Here is an 18740-nt window from a genome sequence, read left to right as displayed (position 1 = left end):
GTGTTTGAATGTCAAAACCGTTTTGCCTTCTGCGGTTGAGTCTGAGGAGTTTTGGACAAGTTAAAATCTGAAATTTCCTTTGGCTTTACAATTGTCTTACAGCGACAAAATAAAAAAATTTAAAAACAAAGCTTAAGGAATACATAGAAAATGCAAGTGCGTTATCGTTTGGGAACCTGCAAAGCGTTTCACTTACAAGTAAACTTTATTATCGAATCAACGCACTCAAGCAATGGTTGTTAGGTTTTCGTTTGGTTCGATTCACTTAAATACACTTTTAAAAATAACGCCACCAGAAAGGCTTGCATCTATTTTCGTGCTACAACCGAATAAGCGAGGCGGTCTAAGGGGGTACTACTTTTTGTAGGCTTTTGTGGTAAAGAAAATGACGGCATAAGACTCTGTGCTGTGCTGCGTGTTTGATTTAAACAATGACCGCATCACGCAACAGTGAATCGGAGGACGCGGCCTTCGAAGGTTTAGTTTCTTAATTTATTACTGAGTGTTAATGCAATAACTTTGCCATTTGCGTGTTTCATGATGGATGTTAAGTTAATGTATCGAAAAGGGCCACCAATGCAAATGCTTGGTTCGAAACGAAGAGCGAACACGGTTTGGTTCCCCAGCATAGTTTCAACGCTGTGGAACCAGTTGAACAGATTTTGGGAAGGGCAGCATCTTTCTGGTGACGGCGACCAGCGGGTGTATGCTTTTGAACTGTAATCGAAACACCAAATTCGTTTACATCGTCAGCTCCATGATCGCGTTCACGATGTCGTTTTGATTGTTCTTCAGTGCCCGGATTGCCTTCGCGCGTTTAACGTTGGCCTGGCACATTACGAGCTCAATGTCCTTGTCGTCAATGCCGCTCTCGTCCACTTCCTCCTCGTCCTCCTCGGCAATCGGTGTGACCACATTCGTCGATCCGGACGCTTCACCGGCGGCCGGCGTCGCTTCCGGTGCCTTGAACTTCTCCGCGGCAGCCACCTGAGCCTGCTGCGACAGATCCTCGATCTTGGCTTCACCGAAGATGATGTAGGTGTCGCTGTGCGGGTTTTTGTACACGTCCGGGCTGTTTATCACGAACAGAATGTTCTTTGACTTCCGGATCGTCACCCGGTTCACGCCCTGGACCGGCTTCAGTCCGAGCTTGGACATGATCTTTCGCGCCTTCTTCTCACCACGCGACTGTTTTGCCTTCGAGACGAGATCCGGAATACCACCGGCGGCCAACTGAGCCGTAGCAGCACCTTCAAAAGACACACCACGCCGGGGACGAACAACATTATTCAATTATGCCACACTCTGCTAGCCGGTCCACACGCTACTTACCGGCATCTTCCAGCTCCGGGATCGAGTCGTCGGTCTCTGTGTCACTGAGTGCATCCTCCAGCTTGGCCTCTGTGCTGGCGGAAGCGGTAGCCGAAGCGGCAGCCGCTGCACTTTCCGTAATTTCAGTCAACTCTGGCATATCGAGGGTGTGGTGTGGTGAATAAACGACTGCAAAATGAATCAAAAGGCCACATCATTAACATTGTTCCGTTTCCCCTTCACCAGCAGGGTTAGGGTCAGGGCGCACAAAAGAAACATCACTCTTGACGTAAAGAAAGGAACAACAAGAACGCGAACGAACGAAGAAGACCCGTCAATGAAACCGCACTTTTGTTGCGGTTTTTCTTATCACACCATTCCGTGTTCCGGTTGGACAAAACTACCGCGCGAGTTTCCGCGAGCGCAAAGACCGGCAGAGTGGTTCGAGTGCGTAATTGCGTTTCTTTTTTTTCTATCAACATTGACCCGGTGATCGATGGCGCTTGGTGTTCGATAGCGTTCTCTACAGAGAATCGCTAGCGACCGGTCGGTTTCCGGGCCTTGTACGAGCGGGATACTATTTGCGACAGTAAAGCCCGCTCGTGGCGCGAAAACAATGGACATTTACGGTCGAAAAACATTACTTACACCAGTTTTATTACACTAGAACAAAACGCGGTACGAGCTAGCAGCACGCGATGCCGGAAACAGAGAATGATCTGAGCGACTGCGATGCGCAGGACGACTGACACTGTTGACGTTTGGGTTGTCAATTCGCGCTGCAGCAGAGGAAGTCGCCGTCAAGCGCCATCTAGTGGTCGGTGACAACTATCGGTTCGTTTTGTTCAAATTGTCGACGTGGCAGTTACAAAGAACTGAATGGAACTAAATATTACGCTGCCACAACTCTTTTCTTTAAGGAATCTGGATGCCAATAAACCTGCAAGACATTTTTTTAGTTTTTCGCTGGAAGATATATGAGCCAAGCTTCTATCATTATGATATCGCAATAAATGGTCGGCGTGAGGCAACCTTCATAACGCGTTTACAGAAAACCCATTTGCCGTTTATGATTGGCCGTACTGGCGAAAGCAATTGCGCTTCGATTGACCATATTTTAATTACGCTCGTGCAGTCTCCCTTCGATATGGTTTAATAAAATCCTGATTGGAGCACTATAAAAAGTTGCTATCCGCATCCGGCCGAGCTGATTCATGAACGAAGCGTAAGTCCGATTGTCCCTAATGTGTGCATCATCATTTTTTTTATGTTGCCCGCGACAGAGGGAAAGTTTCAAACGGAATAGAAGATGAAATACACACACAACCATTCTAACCGACCTGATACAGCTAGTGTGGGAGCAAATATTAATTATTAATGCGATGCGGACCCGGTTGAGTAAGGGTTTTTCTTCCGTTGCGAAAAGAATGCAACAGCTTGCAACACTAATTTCAAATTAAGGCGCGCGTGTTGCCTGTCACGAGATAAGATTAACACAGCAACCCATGGCACGCAGACATTTGACGGGACTCTTATTGTAATCCCTAATTATTGCTAGCATTGCAATTGATGAGCTGTCCATGTTTTTACCTGGAACAGGCCAGTTTCGCGGCCATTGCCAAAATCATAATTAAAGCCTGATTTTTACCCTTCGAACGTTGCCGCCACCATACGAATGTTTAGCACCACTGATAAAGCGAGAGGCAATGCGCGATAAGCCTCGGTTTGGGGGCCGCTTTTCCGGGAATAGTGAAACTTGTGGGAAAATCCCGCAGGAAAATTCGGAAAAATGTGTAAGCTCAAAAAAAGTGGTACGATACTTCATGCAACCGTAATGCAATCCAACACGCACGCACGCTAAGGGTCGTGCCACGGCCACCACGTGAGCTTTGCATAGAAGTATGCTGCCGCTTCTCGAGTCTCGAGTCCACCGGTGATGATCGTGGGGAATGGCTGGCTGTTTCGGTTTTATTTTTTTGCCATCATCCTCGGTCGCGAGAAGAAGCCGAGCGAAGCGGTCGTCTAGTCGCCTATGCTTATGCTGCTATGCTGGCGTCGTTTGCTGCCTGCCACTCCGTCAGTCATGTCGTGCTTTACGCTGTATAAAAGCGTTTGCAGCGCTGTACCGCCACTCAGTGCTGAAGAAGCCGGTGTTGAAGCCTGGTTGACTGGAGAGTGATTGAACTGTGTGAGCGTAACGTGGTGACTGACCGAGTGTTTTTGAATCTTTTAGTAACCGACCCACCGGGCGAGTGAGCGTAAGGCAACTGCCATTGAGAAATCTGTTTTTTCAGTTAAGGTAAGTTTTGTTCGAAAGTGTGTTAAACGACAAACAGGATCACATACAAATAGCTTCAGTTAAATCGTGAGAATCGCGAGCCTAATGACTAGAACAATTATGCTAAAGTGTACTAAACATCGAAAAAATTGCAACTCACCATTACCAATCGCAAAAGCAAAAGAATATATACCAAGTTTTGCTGAAATGATTTCAGCCAAACACTAAGCGTTGATTAAGTGTTGCGTGCAGGTGCATGATAGAACAATGCTCCATTTCTATATGAATAAAACAATACTAAGGAACCAACGCAGCAACGGGGCTTGGCCGAAACCCATAGCGGTCAAGAGAACTGTGGAAAAATGGTACCATTTCATATACAGCCCTCTGGGGGGCGACAGTTGTACAGTTAGTCACCGACAAACAGCGAAAGCTATTCTCCAAATTAATTAACATTAAGGCATAGGTTTTTTTCATTTCAGTAGCGTCGGTTAAGTTGCTTAATACTTAATTTTATCATTCTCTTTTTGCGTAAATTATGTTGTAATTAGACTTAACAGCAACAGGCAACGTAGCAATAATTCAGATTTATTTTATTTTTTTTATTTTAATGCATTAATAATTAAGCATAATTAGTATGTGCGCAGTGCATCCGATAGCCATCCTACAATGCTAAATGCTTTTTAAATTAGGGAACCTAGATTTTTTCCCCGATGACTATGCATTTAGTTTCAACTTTGATCCGTTTGGAAAAACAAACCTTTACACCAAGTAAGTGGATTAGATTGCTTTTTAATAAGTACGAACGAAACACTAGATCATCCTCGGTCAGTGTGATGGAAAGTGAGTCGTTAGACGCACAGGATAAATGCTGGCCAATTTCTGCGTAAGATGTATCAGAACATTGCGTCGCCGCTGTTGGCACCTCGGTATGACCTCACCTTTGGCGGAAACCTTTTCTTTATTTCATCGGATGGAGTCGGAATCATCAGAGCATTAAATTTAACATCGTTTTCTGCTTGGGACATAATACCAGCGCCGGAGCGGTGAATACCTCAGAACGGCCACTTAGCCCACCGTTTTCCCGGCTACGCTCCTGATTAAGCCGGGGCACACAAATGTCACGCCGCGCCGTCAGCGTAGTTTTCGTGTGAAAAGGGGTTTATCTGATTCACTGTTTACGAGTCTCGTAAGATTTCCATCATAAATGGACCGTGGCGTTAGAAAACGGACGCCCTCGGAACAAAAAAAATCCCCCACGCTCGGATGGTTTGAAACACGGTAAACGAATGACACCGGTACGCTGGAAAACCGTATTACAACCGTCGTCTGCGTTGGCTTCCGTAGCCCGGCGAAAGGAATCGGAATGGATCCTGTTCATATCTGGCCGCGAGCACGCCACGTACGTGTTGTTTCAATTTCCCAGCACCAGCAGTGTTTCAGTTTATTAGAAGCAGTGATTTATTTACCAAACTGCCTATCTGGCGGGTGCCATAAAGGTGTGGGACTACCATCTGCTTTGAAGTCACAAAAATTAGGTTTCGTTTTGTACACGTCTTCGATTTATGCGTTTATAGATGCAGCTTTTCGTTGGTTTCAACGGTTCTTGGGAAGTTTCCTTAACGCACCGCATTCGGCACCAGTCAATCACAACAAAAACTTTACTGGAGTGTTTGGGAGAACCAGGCTGTTGTTGGCCGGTAACCTAATAATTGTATGACATCCGCCGAAAAGTACCAGGCGCCTCCATTGCGTAGTATGATAAGTGGAATGTTTAGACATTTCTCAGATTATTTATTTCAATTCTCGTCGCACATCGAGTACATTGTGCCAGGTGAAAACGAAAGAAATGGGCTCGTTGTAGTAATATAATCAAATTGAAATGGAAATTTGCCATATTCATTCAGTGGTTTGTAAAGATTGAGGGAGCAAAGGAACTGGCTGCAACCGGAATATGGCCTCAGAATCGCTTCACGTATGCACGAAGACCGTGTATCCCATTTCCACATCTCAGCAATAAGTATAAAAATTTCGAATGGCTGAAGTGAGAATTGGTAATGCTCCACCTGTTGCTCCACCGCGGCCCATTAGCTCGGGCTTCGGTTTCTTTCCTACACATACTCCTCGCAGTTTTCACCGAGTTAGCCTTCAGGTGGCCAGGGTAGTAAGTATGCGCGAATCAAGACATTCCCTCGGATGTAGTGGACCCCAGCCTGCGAACCTGTTGCGTCCTGGCACACACGCGGAGACCCCCGGCAAAAGAATCGCCACGTCAGCACTGCCAATAAATCGTTTCACGAGCTACCTCGGGGGGGGCATCAAAGCATTCGCTCCCCGGGCCATTCGGATCACCCGTGATCCGTCTCCCTGGGCACCGATTTCGCTGATGGCACACAACGCAGACCCGGAAGGTAGCCTGGCCCGTTGATCAAGTTATTTATCTGTCATCAAACGTCGCCAGTCGTCAGTGGCGTAGGGTATTGCTGTTTGCTCTGCACGTGCTAAATCCTACGCATCAATTGAATGACACGATACCCGACCGGAAACTAGCGCGAGTATCCGTGCGCCGTTTGCCAAACACTGGTGGCGTATAATTTTGGGGCCACTCAACCCCCCCATGCGTCGACCATGCCGACGGGATCGGAGACTTTGTTTGCGCTTCACCATTCAACGCCAACGAAGCAACGAACCTCCCATTCGGGCGGATGGCGGTGGCTGAGATTTGATTTATTGTTAAGCCACCCTCATCGCTCTTGAAAACATCGCTTCCCCATGGCGCCCGGAGGCGAGCATGAATCGAATGGTCGAGTGATTGATTTGATTTTTGGACGATCAAAATCGAAGTACCCGTTGGGCAGCGCACGCGACCAGCCGACGGCTAGCCGTCGAAGGATATTTGGTGTGATAATGTGATAAAAAAATAATCACTCCCACTCATCGGGCAGTCGAATTGGTGCCGATTGCCGAGAGTAACAGGTTAAACGCATAATCTTTTATCTAACCTCCATCACCGATTATGTCATCCCGTGGCTCGGAACATGGGTTTGTTATCGATTTTAGTGGCGATGCTTGAGAGGCTGAGGGGCAAACATTGGGAAGTGCTTATTGGGCCACAGCGGCAGATAAAAAAAAAACATAGTGCTTTAAAGCAACCTCTAAACATGATTGACGTTGCCATTACTTACCGTTAGGGGTATTTGTCCAATTCGAAGAAGGCCGCAGAAGGTTTAAATCCCCAAAAATTACGCCTAAAAGTAGGCAACAGGTAGGGCTCTCCTGTTACGTTCGCCGGCGTTTTGCTTGTGATATGTGCGCAGAATGGAATTCACTTCCTGTGTTGTGGCTTCGAGCGAGCAATTCGAACCCGTTCGTAATAGGATCTTTAAAAGCTCTAAATAAAGCACTCGCGGAACAACTGAGTCAATAAACCAGAATCGAGGACCAATTCAATCAATTCATTCATCGTGAGGCATTCAAAAAGGCATTCGTGTTGCGATGTACTCGAGCTTGTTGGCGAATGATGCTACACTCCTGCATTTGCGTCTAATGGAACTGGCAAGAATCAGTAATTGGGACATTGGTGCGTTTCAGTGGAATGACAAATTGTATTGCATTCCTGGTGCAAAGGTAAAACGGAACTAAAAAATCAATTGGCCGCCTAAGCCCAGCCTCTCCGGGCAGTGATGACCACTTTACCATCCATAATCCGCTTCTTCCTATTCTTCTTCGCCATGTTCCGTTTTCGCTCCATCGTCCCGTACACCGGAAAGGGTTGATTTACGGGCGTAAAAGTTGCTCTCACGCAATTCCGGACAGAATGGGATGAAAATAACGCACGATCGCTTTCGTGAGGGTGAAAAATTATTACTTCCGTCCGCCCAGCCCAGATGGCAGCGATCGATGGTCCTCGGCAAGCAACAGGTTGGGGAGACCGCCTCGTACAGGGGACTTTGTGCTTTGATGAATGAATTTTCATTTACATCAACCATAAATCATGCACACACGGCACTCGTCTGGCCGGGAAGGTCTGGCGAATGATGTGGGGCCGCACAGCTCGTGCTCGCTGAAGGACCGTTTAATTTCGGACGCTAATTCCGAGCCGTGGGTCAATCTACTTACGCGAACTTAATGATTAGTTTAGTGCAGCCACCCCAGTCGGTGAGCCGGGCCGTTTAAAAGCCGGATCCAATAGAATGCCGAGAGCCGGGAAATGTGCCGGGAAAAGTTGCCACTGGATGTGGCAACTCTGAGTTGTGGCCGGCGGCTGTGTGGGAGCTGTACGATGCCACACTAAATTATATTATCCTCCACGATACATTAGCCGACAATAGGGGTGGCAATTCCGGTCCGTTATCTTGAGGCTTGCCGGACACAGAGAAGAAAAAAAAACGATGAGTGTCCTTTCCGCTGCAAAACTATTTGTGGTATTTATGGCACACTAGGAGCGGGTGAGGAAGCCGATGAACTATGGGCCATTGGGTCCCTCTTCCTGTCGAAAGTGCCGACCACACCTGAGAGACCGACCGGATGGTCCATTAGGCTTCGTCAACTGCTACGTCTTACGGTCAGGCATTGCGAGCTCCAACGCTAACCAACGCCAGAGAAAGTAGTTTCCCTGCCAAGCACAATAATATTCCACTTTTTTTTCAAAGGTTTCTTTTATTCTAATTAAAATGCTCACCTTGTTTATTTCTGTTAATGGCTAACATAATTAAATGGCCACCGCAAGAGATTGTAGTGTTTGGTTCTTAAGATCATCAGCCAGCCAAGGAGCCATTCGTGGTTTGTCCGTCCGGCTTTGCCCGAACAGCTAGGCTCCGGTTGTGGTCTTAATTGATTCTTACCTTCCGGCCAACCGGTAAGATTACCTGCCGCAGCGAACCCGCCGTTTTAGGTCAAATCCTGATTACACAACACGGCGGCATGGCTTTAAAAATGGCGGAAATCATTAGTTAGTGCTTCCTGCCGGAAGTGCTTCTCTGTGCGCTCCGTTGAAAGCCATCGACGAAAGTGACCCTATCGGACAGTTTCGTGTTCTGTTACAGGATGGAGCACACCCGGAGGCGAACGAGTTCAATTGGCATAGAACAATGGCTTGTGGAGGAATAAAAAGTGTTTTCTTTTCGCCGGCCATTAATACGTGTGGCCAGACCGCTTGGTCAACTGTTATTCCTCCGGCGATCTCTTTGATGGCCCTCGAAAGGCATTAGGCGGGATGTCACAAGTGGCGGAGCTTGTTATGGAATCGTTTTACATTCCTTTTTGGAGGAACTGAATATCGGAAAGGTCGATTCGGTAAATTTGTGGTTGAGTTCGAGAAAATTGAATCCAAATAGCCACAGGACAAGTCGGTACCGAGGAAGTCATTTAAATTAAATCGCTTCGATGGATTTGAATAAACCCACTCCGCAAAAAATAAATTAGAACCAACGTGTGAAGGGATGCCAATTGATGTGCCCCGCGGAATACACCTCAGATAGGTTATCGAATTTTGCTAAAATTAAATGCTCACAGCTTACGAAATTTACTGATGAACAGCGACCACATCATAATAGAGCGTGCACGTGTGAAGCCTCAAAGTATTTGCCACCGTGGCGATGTGGTAAAGCCCATCAAGTGCCTGTTGCGAGCGGATTAGTGGGCAATATAGTAAAATTTGAACGTGCCCCAACTAGCATTAAAAAGGAACTTTCAACCGTTTTCGATTCGTGGAAAAATATAAGACTACACAACTCACGCCCTCGCAGCTTCTGGCTTGGTAGGAACAGAAGACCCGCTGGGATTAACAGCCTCTGCCGAGGATTAATGACGATGATCACAACCAATGGGCCCTCATCTAACCCCAGGACGATTGACCCAATTTAAACGGAACCATTACTATTGTCACACCGCCGAAAACTGTAATCTCAGCTTAGAGGAAGGACACACACGTGCGGGAAGCCCGGTTCCTCGCCCGGTACACGGTCACGGCCCGGCCGGTAATAAACTTTTAAATTAATCCAACTCCCTGTCATGTCCGCACCGCGCGATTAGTGTAATTAGTTGAAAACCATCAACAGTTCCTGCCGAGAGGCCGTCCGGGGGTTTTAAAATTTATGAAACGTTTCGGCGAATGCATCCGAAGGATCATAGACATTTTTTGGGCCCTGGTCCTCCGTGCCGGCTGAACACGACCACCGCACGGAGCGAACGTGATGTGTGGCTGGCAACAACATTATCGTTTGTGTGGGGTGACCCCTGCCAGTACTCAAGGGGGCCGTAACGTAAAATCCCACTATTTTACGTGCCCGTAAAGAAGGTAGGCGAAAGCATAATGGAAAGCTCAACAAGTGAGTCAGGCGCCATCCACGGTTGCTTGTATGCCGGACAACCGGACACTTTTGGCCAACGATGGCTGAGCGATGGTCACAAAATGGGGGTCGTGAGCTGCACACCTAACCGCAAGGTTGTTTACATTTATGCATCATTGTAAAATTCAAATTAAAAGTAAAACGGGATCACAGGATCCTGAAGAGTTTGGCGAGAAATGAACAATAATGCCTTACGGTAGCAATTTAAAGCTTTAATTCGGCACCAGACCCTCCGGATATTAGCGCGACCGCGGTTGGTTGGAAGTCGGTTTGAATTTGAAATTTTGCATAACCGAAAGGCATATTTCGAATGAAGAAGATTGGCGCACGCAGGAGGAAAAGTGGCACAACCTGGGACCAGTTTCGGATGGTTAAGGTTAGAAAGGGTCCGTCGAGTGCTTTATTAACTCTACTCTTTATACAACACCAGTGCTGCAAGGGTTTGATTGGTTTCGCCTTCCGCCACTAAATCATCCAATCAGCTACCGAACGGGGTCAAAGAGCATCATAAAAACCTTCCTGTTTTATGCACCCATCTGGACGTACGTAACAGGACCACGGTTCTTGGGGCATCATGACCCAACAAACGGCGATGCTCTGCTTCGTTGGGGGTTGATGAGAAAATTGAAATCATTGTGAAGCAGTTCGTGTTTACTCGAAGTATTACAAATGACTACTTATTTAGAAATTACTCGTAATTAATTCCTCTTCATAAAAGTTTACTACTTGAGAACTTTCCCAAACACAATGTTCTGTTCCTAAACCGTTTTGGAATCTCTGGATCGATCTGAAACTGTATCGCAATAGGCATGGAATCGAATTGGCCCATTACACGGCAACCCAATAGCCTCACACCGTTTGCCCTGCATCCAGCTTGCGGATTACCGGTGGAAGAAGCCTGTTAAATGAGCTGGGAAAATGACACTCTACCCATTTAGGCTCCGAGTCGGTCACCTGGCCCCAACGTTCCAGGGTGTGTAAAAGTAGTGCCTAATTGTTAGGTGGCCACAGCATCAGGCGCCATCATCATCAGCAACATCATGGTGGGAACTGTAATTGGCGTCAATGGATGCGACCCCGATTCTTATCTCCCCGTGGGGGGCCATATCGGCAACACCGTTTTCCGAAAGCTAAGCTCTCTGAACAAACACATTCGAATGCAAATGAAGAGCAGAGTGTTAGCGGGTTGGATTACGCCATCGTGGCCATGTGGCTGCGAGGATTTCGAACGAACAAGCCGGCAGATTGATTTCATATCTCACTTAAGCGCTCATTCCCATTCACTTTAGCTTTACTCTTAAACCGCACTTTGTTTTTCTCGTTTCTCGCAGTGCGAACGGACGAAGGCCACGAAGATGCCACGACCACGAGAGCAGCTCCTATCCCTCTACACCGTCGGCTTGATCCTGATCGGTGCCCTGCTGGTCGTCAGGATGGCCAGCGCCGACCCGATGGTGGACGGTGGCGGTTTGTACGGCGATAATAAACGTAATTGAAACACAGGAAATCGTTATCACCATCAGCTCGGTGTTAGGCAAATCTGTTTTGATCTCTTTTTTTGTTTGGAGAATTCTATGACGATGAAGATAAACCTCAAACCGGACCACGGGTGAGGTAATATGCTTCGCAACTAATCACCTATCGGTACCGATCGTTTTACTGCCGATCCATCCATCGCGAGTCCGTAAACTTTATGGCTGACCGGGCTGGCGGTGGGAAACCGCCACACCAGCCCCGAAGCCGGATTTATCCGATAAGCACACCAGCGATGGGCGGTTTGTCGGAAGATAACCGACAGACGGTAAACTATCCGCTACAATCTCGTTTGTTGCTCATCTTCCCGCTTGCTGGTAGATTCTGATACCCTTTCGAGGAGGGCAAACTATTTGCGGTTTCCCCGAGTTCCGCTTCCGTCGGAGCGTCGTTAATATTTTACACCACATCAAAGCGTCGTCTTTTTTTTCTTGCCCAGATGCCAGCGATAAGCGTCCGTTCTTCGTCGGCAGTCGATACGGCCGGTCGCAGGTATACGGCGCGAAGGACTTACGGCAGGTAAACTTGGTGCCCCGCAACGATCGTTTCTTCCTCGGCTCGCGCTACGGTAAGCGATCCGATTTGACGAAGGAAATTGAATCCGACAGCAACAACGGCGCCGACCAACAGTTGACCTATCTGGCCTGTCTGCACACGGGAGTGTCGAACTTGTACCGGTGCTACAGGTGAGCCTTTTTAAGACCATTTGCATTTGTGGTGCTCTGATAGGAGCGTTTTCTCTTCTTTCAGCCGCGACTCTGCATCGCCCTCGATTCACGGCCAGCAGCAGCAGCAGGAACTGGACCAGTACGAGCAGCACCAGTTGACCGCCGACAACTCCGATCTGCTGGCGGAGAAGTAATCGGACACCGCGATCTTCCTAACATTCCATCATTTGCCTGCGACCCTCAAAACGAATACCCAACTTACCGTTCCAATGTTTACCACAATCTACCAACGAACCGCATACCCATACCTCGGCCCTGTTAAACACTAAATGGAATCATTCTACCACACAATGGCGTATAGTATGAATCAATCGGACATACGGACAGCGAGCCAGGATGGGTCACGATGGCATCGCCGGGCTTCAGTTCGCGGGGATAACGTAGCAGATAACAACAACTTTCCATGCGGGCCGGTTCCCGGTGCGTACCGGAGGGCATTCGAATAGAAATTAATGTCAGCACCCTCAGCAGCAGGAGGAGCCAAGGATTGCGGAGTGCGCACTGTTGCTGCTGCTGCTGCGGTGCTACGCCAGGCTGGGTGATTTTTATTCGGCGATGCTCGGAAGCGAAAGCAAAATAATAGCCAATCACACACTCTTCTCGGATAGCAAGCGAGATCGGCCATGTCTTGTCCGTCTTCACCTTCTACCGTGGGGTTCCTACGGCACACAGCAGTTATGTTTCGGTTATCGGGAAGGCTGGTAAAATCATTTCCGGGCACCGTTCTGTTTCAATCGGTTTAGAACACACCGTGGTGAGTGTGACTCCCTTTAAGCATTCCAATACACACACAGCATCGATCGGAACATCGGAAGATTATAAGATAAAATAAACCCATGTTATCTCGTCGGCATTGTTCTTGTAAAATAAATTATACTGTAAAAATAAATGCTAGTGCTTTGAAAAGATCATCGCTTCGCGGTGTAACTTCTGTATATTCCTCAATCTCAGGGGCTTACAGATTGAACCTGGGAACTTGATACAAACGAAGCGTTCGGCGGTTTTCTTTCATCGGGGCCACCTTCTTTGGCTGCGTAAAAAATGAAGCACCGAGGGGACAATCCATCGTCTCGCAGTCGAATGAGATTCCGTCGGATTCTTGTCCCATGCTTGTCACTCATCCTCTCCAGGTAGCACATTCGATCCAACAGAATGAGGTTTTCGCAAATGGCCTGACAACAGGGAAGAATATTAAAAATCGACTCTGCAACAATCATTGCCAGCGCATCGGTGATGCTCACCTGAAGGCACGTTTGAAGACACTCCAGATACTCAGAGATACGATCTCCGTCGGGGTATCGGCGTAGGAGAATGGTGAGTCGTTCTCGATGTCTCTCCGTCCAGCTGGTAGGACCGTCACACTCATTCTGAAGCGCGAATCGCTGGAAAATTGTATCCACCGTCGTGCCGCTTGACACCAGGGGCTTGCCTTTGAGCATCTTTACCGATTCGCCACTCTCTAATATTGCGTCCACCAGCCCGCGCTGGAACATGATCCTCCCATGCTGCAGATGATCTTCGCTGGTAGTCTCCTTCCACCGTGCGGCCGTTTGCTGACAACCTAGGCGCAGGAAGGGTCGACAGATGATGTCACTTTTCCCGTTTGCCATCGCCTTCCGCAGTTCGTTGCTGACGGGTACGTTCACGAACGTTTCCCCGTCAGCCAGCGGTTTCATTCTGTGGTAACAACACGGCATTATGATCAGCTTCCGTACCGAGGGACAGTGCAGAAAGTGTCGCATGGCGGTGATCGAAAGATCGGCACACGCGTGAAGCCCAACGATCGCCATCGGGAGCGGATGGTCGGTTGAGAAGCGGTCCGCAATCTGCTGCTCGATGTACGGGAGAGAATCCTCAGTGATGAAGTGGTCCACAAACTGTACGGCATCTTTGGACGCTGGGTAGAGCTCTTCTTGGCGGCGCTGGCTCGTTTCTACCAGCCGCTTACTGCCTTCGATACCGAGAACTTTCAATCGGTGCTGTTCGTGAATGTGTTGACTCAAGTAACCCTGAAAGAATTGTAATCGTCAATCGGTCTTCCAGGAGTCCAAATGGAGCCAAGCAACATACCAATCCACTCCCGAAATCGACCACAGTTGTGCGCTCATCCGTAATGAGCTTTCCAATGAACGACGAGAGGCTCTCGATTTCATACCACTTTTTTTGGCCGATTCCTTTGCGTGGCTTGCTAACAGACACACCGGAATCGTGCTGGTCGTACTCGATTAGCAAGCGGTTGCGTTCCGCCAGAAAACTACGCAAAGACGCGCACCAACTATCAGCAACGTATCCGAACGGAATGCGGTTAAATTCATCGTTCGATGCGCAGGCCAAATTACTGATCCATTCTGGGGGAATTTGATCCAGCACGCCTTTCCGAACGAACTGAGTGTTGCTGTAGCAAAAGATCCATTTGAAGCGGTGAAGGAAATCGACAGCTTGTGCGAAATAACCGTAATCGAAATGCAAATTCTCCTCACTGTACCAAAACAAACCCATGGATAATGAACGAAATATTTGTGCAAGAAAATTATCTAGCCTGCTATTGCAGTCAAGCTACCATTTCTTTCCGGAGTTGTGTATTTTGACAGTCTGGCTTCACAGCGTTTCATTTTCCGCCAACCGCCAACCGTGAAAGACGCGTTCTGAAAACTTGTCCACGGGGAAATTTTTATTTGACATCGCTGTGGCAGCTCGTTGTTGGTTGAAAACTCAGACCACGGTACTGGTACGCTCCTTCCTGAATTGCAACGGCAACGACCCCTTTCAAAAAAATTAGAACAAGTCGCAAAACAGTAGAACATCAACAGGAGTACAGGTAAAAAATGCGAGAGAGTGAACGTAAACTCATACTAATATACTAATTTTCCTTCCGACAGCCATTCACTACGTAATTCACGATCACATAGTGCCCGCTCTACAGAAAACGGCGTGTGCTGGCTACGAGTCCGCGGGGGCTATTGTCGAAAGACTGCAACGCGAGATCAGCTACATCAGCCACCAGAACATATGTAAATATCATTGGCTACAAGAATAATTACTCCTCGCAGTCAGCAGTATTCGTCGAACATGTAGGAAGATGCGTCGCGATACAATTGAGGGGGATGCTGTGTGGGAAACCGTGCTAAACCACAACACCGATGTTACATGTTGTAGAATAGTACAATATCGCTGGGCTCTTTCACTTGTACATTTGTCCTTCTTGGAAAGGAAATTTTGTGCAACGCCGAGAGATAGTGAACTATGATAGTAAAGATATGTTATAATAGTAAACACATTACCGCAGCTAGGGATCATCATAAACTAGGTTTGGTTTGGCCGATTCCTGCTTCATTTTCATACGTTCGATTTTTCATGAATCGCTTTGTTTTATGCTTCGGCCAGGTTTACCGCAGCGTTGTTTTGTAAGCCTTTATTACCGTTTGAAATTAGCTATTTCCGTTGCATCTGTAAAAATTTGCTATCCATTCGGGCACCATAATTGTCAGCGACAAGAAACGCCCGCCATCTCGTGGTGGGCATAGGTACTGTCTTTTGACAGCCGGCTCCCACCGATTCAAAACACAAAAAAAGGACGCCTCAGCAAAGTTTTAGAATTTTTGGAAGTGGAATTTTTGGTAACCGATGGAAAAGCCGGTGGAAAGTTCGGATACACCGGACAATACAACTAACAGCGTGTAAGTGTGGTGTTCCCAGTGTCGTCCTGCGGCGGTAACCGGGGACGGTCGCTGTGTGATCATAGGGCCGGGCTCGCTCCGAGGTAGAATCGCTGCACCACCAGTGCCTCGTTGTAAAATCGTTGTTTGGGTTCGCTGGCCGTGCCTCGATCGGCTCACTATGGTTACCCCGGCGCCGTGCCTAATGCATTTTTCGATCGTTGTCCACCTGAACACTGGTGATTCGGTTCGGAGTTAAACGAGGCTGCTGACGATCGGAAGGCGAAGCTTACGGAGAAAAACACTAGAACTGATACTTGGAGTCTCTGGCGGACTCTGGATGTTTTCCCTTTACCCGGCACTGTACGTTGGGAGAGTATCGGGTCTTACTGTGAGTCAGGGGAACTCGGAGCTTCCTTCGGAGAATGAAATTCTAACACGAAGTTATGCGTTTCATTTCCGTCTTCAAACTGATCGCTTATGAATAAATAGGATCGCGTTATAGGTTCTTGTATAGATAATTATAACTGGCACTTCAGTCGTCGGAATTGCCCAACTGCTTCGATTGTAAAATCCTTTTAATCGGTCAGTTCCAGCTAGGGAAATTTAGGCTTTTGACAAACTGCGGGTCGTGTTTGGTATACACGGTCCGGATGTTTCGTTTGCGCGTGATGCGCCCCAATTTCTGATTTTTGTTTTATGCCTGGCCAAGTTGCGTCGTATGCAATAAACATCTGTTGTTTAACTGTTTTGCAGGCACCCTACAAGCGAAACGACCACCGACGAAGGACACCCGGACAAGGAGAAGCCAGAAACCCGAAGCCAGGCACAGCGCCGCAAATCGACGTATCAACGGCGCAACCGGTTGCTGGACGAAAACTCGAAATTTCTGGCCGACTTTGACCCGGGGACGTCGCGCCGCGAAAAGCGGAAGCTGGCGCGAACCATTTGTCTCACCGCTCCGAAGCCCCAACCGGTCACGAAGAGTAACAGCCTGTACAACGAGAAGGGGCTCCTGCGAGCAAGTCAACTCGACATGTGCGACTGTCTGGACCTGGACTGTCCAGGGTGCCACTTTCCGTGCGGATCGTGCGGAAGCGAAAAATGTGGACCCCACTGTCGCCGGAACCGTCGGTGGGCGTACGAGCAGATTGAACACGATTCCAAATCGAAGGTGTTTGTCAACACGCGGCTGGAGAAAAATAAGTACAATATGGCCAAAAAGTGATACCCGGGTTTTGCTGTGTAGATTTAGTTTTATTATTTTGGTTTAAGTTACAGGTATACAAGATATACAGTAAGTTAATAAATAAAATTGATTCCACCGTTTACGACTCACGTCCGGCTTTTTTGCGTTTATTTTTCTTTTCGTTTTAGTGATTACTGGCTGTCTCTCTCATAATATTCGTTAGTCTGGGACTGGCTGACCAGCGGGTAGATACCCACTCGGCTCGACGCGTTGAAGTCATGTGCCGAAGCTCAATCCTGTCTTAATCTGCTTGCAGACTCGTACGCGGGTCTTTGGTATCAAAATGCACTTAGTTTTCCACACGACACCGGAAGTGACCATATGTACAAGGAACCAGTGATACCCAACTGCCACGGTGTTTAGTTGTAATCCTAGTACGATAAGCAATGCCCTCGGGTCTATGTACAGAAACGAACGCCCGCAAGGAGGAAACCCAATGCACAATACGGATTTGATACGGGGAACTCACTTTTACTGGCTTCGTAAACTGCGCATCGAATTGTTAAACGGAACTGACGCATTCTTAACAGGGTTCTAGAGGGTTTAGAGCTACCAAACGTGGACCATGGGTTTTTATGTCGGGGGGGCAAGTCTGTACAGTGTAACGCTTCTGTGGGTGGGTTGCAAATTCGATCCGAAAATACATGCATACTAAAATACGTCCGATAAAAGTCCCGAATCTGTGTGGAGAGTGGAGGGTTGGCGCAAAACCTCTAATTGGCATTGTATAATGTGTTCTCCCCCTTTCAGTGTTCAGTGTCTGAGATGCGTTCCTTTCGGTTTGATTCGTTTTTAAATTCTTACAATGTTTGTCCCGTTTGGTCCGAATGTTTGTGTTTCGTTTGCAGGCATACGAGTACCATTAATTACAAGTCTTTTTTTTCCATTAATTCCATCCTCCGGTTCCGTTTGCCCACGGGCCTCAAGCGGTTTGTCTTAGAACGGATACACTAGTTTAATACAGAGTTATAGTAGCAGAATGGCGCGTCTTTACGCGACGGGCCCTTACACGGCGACAGCGACTACAGCGGCCACACAGTTTGACTGCGGGATTTTAGTGCTACACTTTGCTAAGCAAAACTATACCGCGACGGGTGTACTCTGTACAGTAGATAGTAACTTCGATCGTGACCCTTTCAGTCAGCCAGCGAAAGAAGAAAACCCTCGATGACGCTCTCGTTAACCCTACACAACGTACTTATATACAGCAATAAGATTAGTAGCCGTTCTATTTAGTCGGCCTAACGCACGCTCGTGTCCTACCTCTTGAGATGGCTAATTATGAGTGTAACGTGTACATTAAGTGTTACGGATAGATTAAAATGTCTCCTTATACATCCGAGATCGTTGGCTTGATGCGTCAGCGCATACATTCAGATCCGTGTTGTATAAAAAACAGCTTTAGGCCTCAAACTACTCTGTTCGTCGGTGTGCATGCGGCGGTTCCCTGCCGATGTCACCGATGGTTGTCGATTGTTTAAAAGTATTTTGGTTGAGTAACGTTTCGTGTTTTCCGCTTGCCAATCCGGCCGGTACTCCGAGTCGGGTGGGTTTAGTCAGATCCTAACGAGCACAGATCAAGAAATCAATGGTTGAGTGCAGAGAAACGCAGGAGTCAGTAGCTTCCCGCGGGAG

At 47.7% G+C, this 18740-nt stretch overlaps 4 protein-coding genes across 6 annotated transcripts; 2 read left to right on the top strand and 2 right to left on the bottom strand.

Moving 5' to 3' along the window:
- Positions 1-161: 161 nt before the first annotated feature.
- LOC131215869 (nascent polypeptide-associated complex subunit alpha) lies at positions 162-2046 on the bottom strand. Its single transcript, XM_058210269.1, has 3 exons — positions 1960-2046; positions 1333-1500; positions 162-1250 (listed from the first exon to the last, which is right to left on the bottom strand). Exons 2-3 carry the CDS (start codon positions 1469-1471, stop codon positions 742-744), a joined length of 648 nt encoding a protein of 215 aa, XP_058066252.1. The 5' UTR covers positions 1472-1500; positions 1960-2046; the 3' UTR covers positions 162-741.
- A 1419-nt stretch (positions 2047-3465) lies between these two features.
- On the top strand, positions 3466-13091 carry LOC131216173 (RYamide neuropeptides). Its single transcript, XM_058210591.1, has 4 exons — positions 3466-3610; positions 11271-11427; positions 11912-12158; positions 12223-13091. The coding sequence occupies exons 2-4, from the start codon at positions 11295-11297 to the stop codon at positions 12332-12334; spliced, it is 492 nt and encodes a 163-aa protein (XP_058066574.1). The 5' UTR covers positions 3466-3610; positions 11271-11294; the 3' UTR covers positions 12335-13091.
- Positions 13092-13124: 33 nt separating this feature from the next.
- Positions 13125-14699, bottom strand: LOC131215713 (methyltransferase-like protein 25B). Its single transcript, XM_058210106.1, has 3 exons — positions 14271-14699; positions 13442-14209; positions 13125-13372 (listed from the first exon to the last, which is right to left on the bottom strand). Exons 1-3 carry the CDS (start codon positions 14697-14699, stop codon positions 13148-13150), a joined length of 1422 nt encoding a protein of 473 aa, XP_058066089.1. The 3' UTR covers positions 13125-13147.
- A 1059-nt stretch (positions 14700-15758) lies between these two features.
- LOC131216605 (ARL14 effector protein) lies at positions 15759-17686 on the top strand. 3 transcript variants are annotated; one of them, XR_009157062.1, is made up of 3 exons: positions 15759-15877; positions 16613-17137; positions 17234-17686. XR_009157062.1 is itself a non-coding variant. In XM_058211138.1 (2 exons), exons 1-2 carry the CDS (start codon positions 15825-15827, stop codon positions 17082-17084), a joined length of 525 nt encoding a protein of 174 aa, XP_058067121.1. In that variant the 5' UTR covers positions 15759-15824; the 3' UTR covers positions 17085-17185. The 3 variants fall into 3 exon arrangements, 1 of the variants encoding a protein (XP_058067121.1); XR_009157061.1 differs by having other exon boundaries at positions 16613-17153; XM_058211138.1 differs by lacking the exon at positions 17234-17686 and having other exon boundaries at positions 16613-17185.
- The last annotated feature ends 1054 nt before the right edge of the window (positions 17687-18740 follow it).

Source organism: Anopheles bellator, chromosome 1 (genome assembly GCF_943735745.2).
Source record: "Anopheles bellator chromosome 1, idAnoBellAS_SP24_06.2, whole genome shotgun sequence".
Classification (NCBI taxonomy): Eukaryota; Metazoa; Arthropoda; class Insecta; order Diptera; family Culicidae; genus Anopheles; species Anopheles bellator.
The sequence above is the reverse complement of the archived record's forward strand: the minus strand, read 5'-3'. Positions and strand labels throughout refer to the sequence as shown.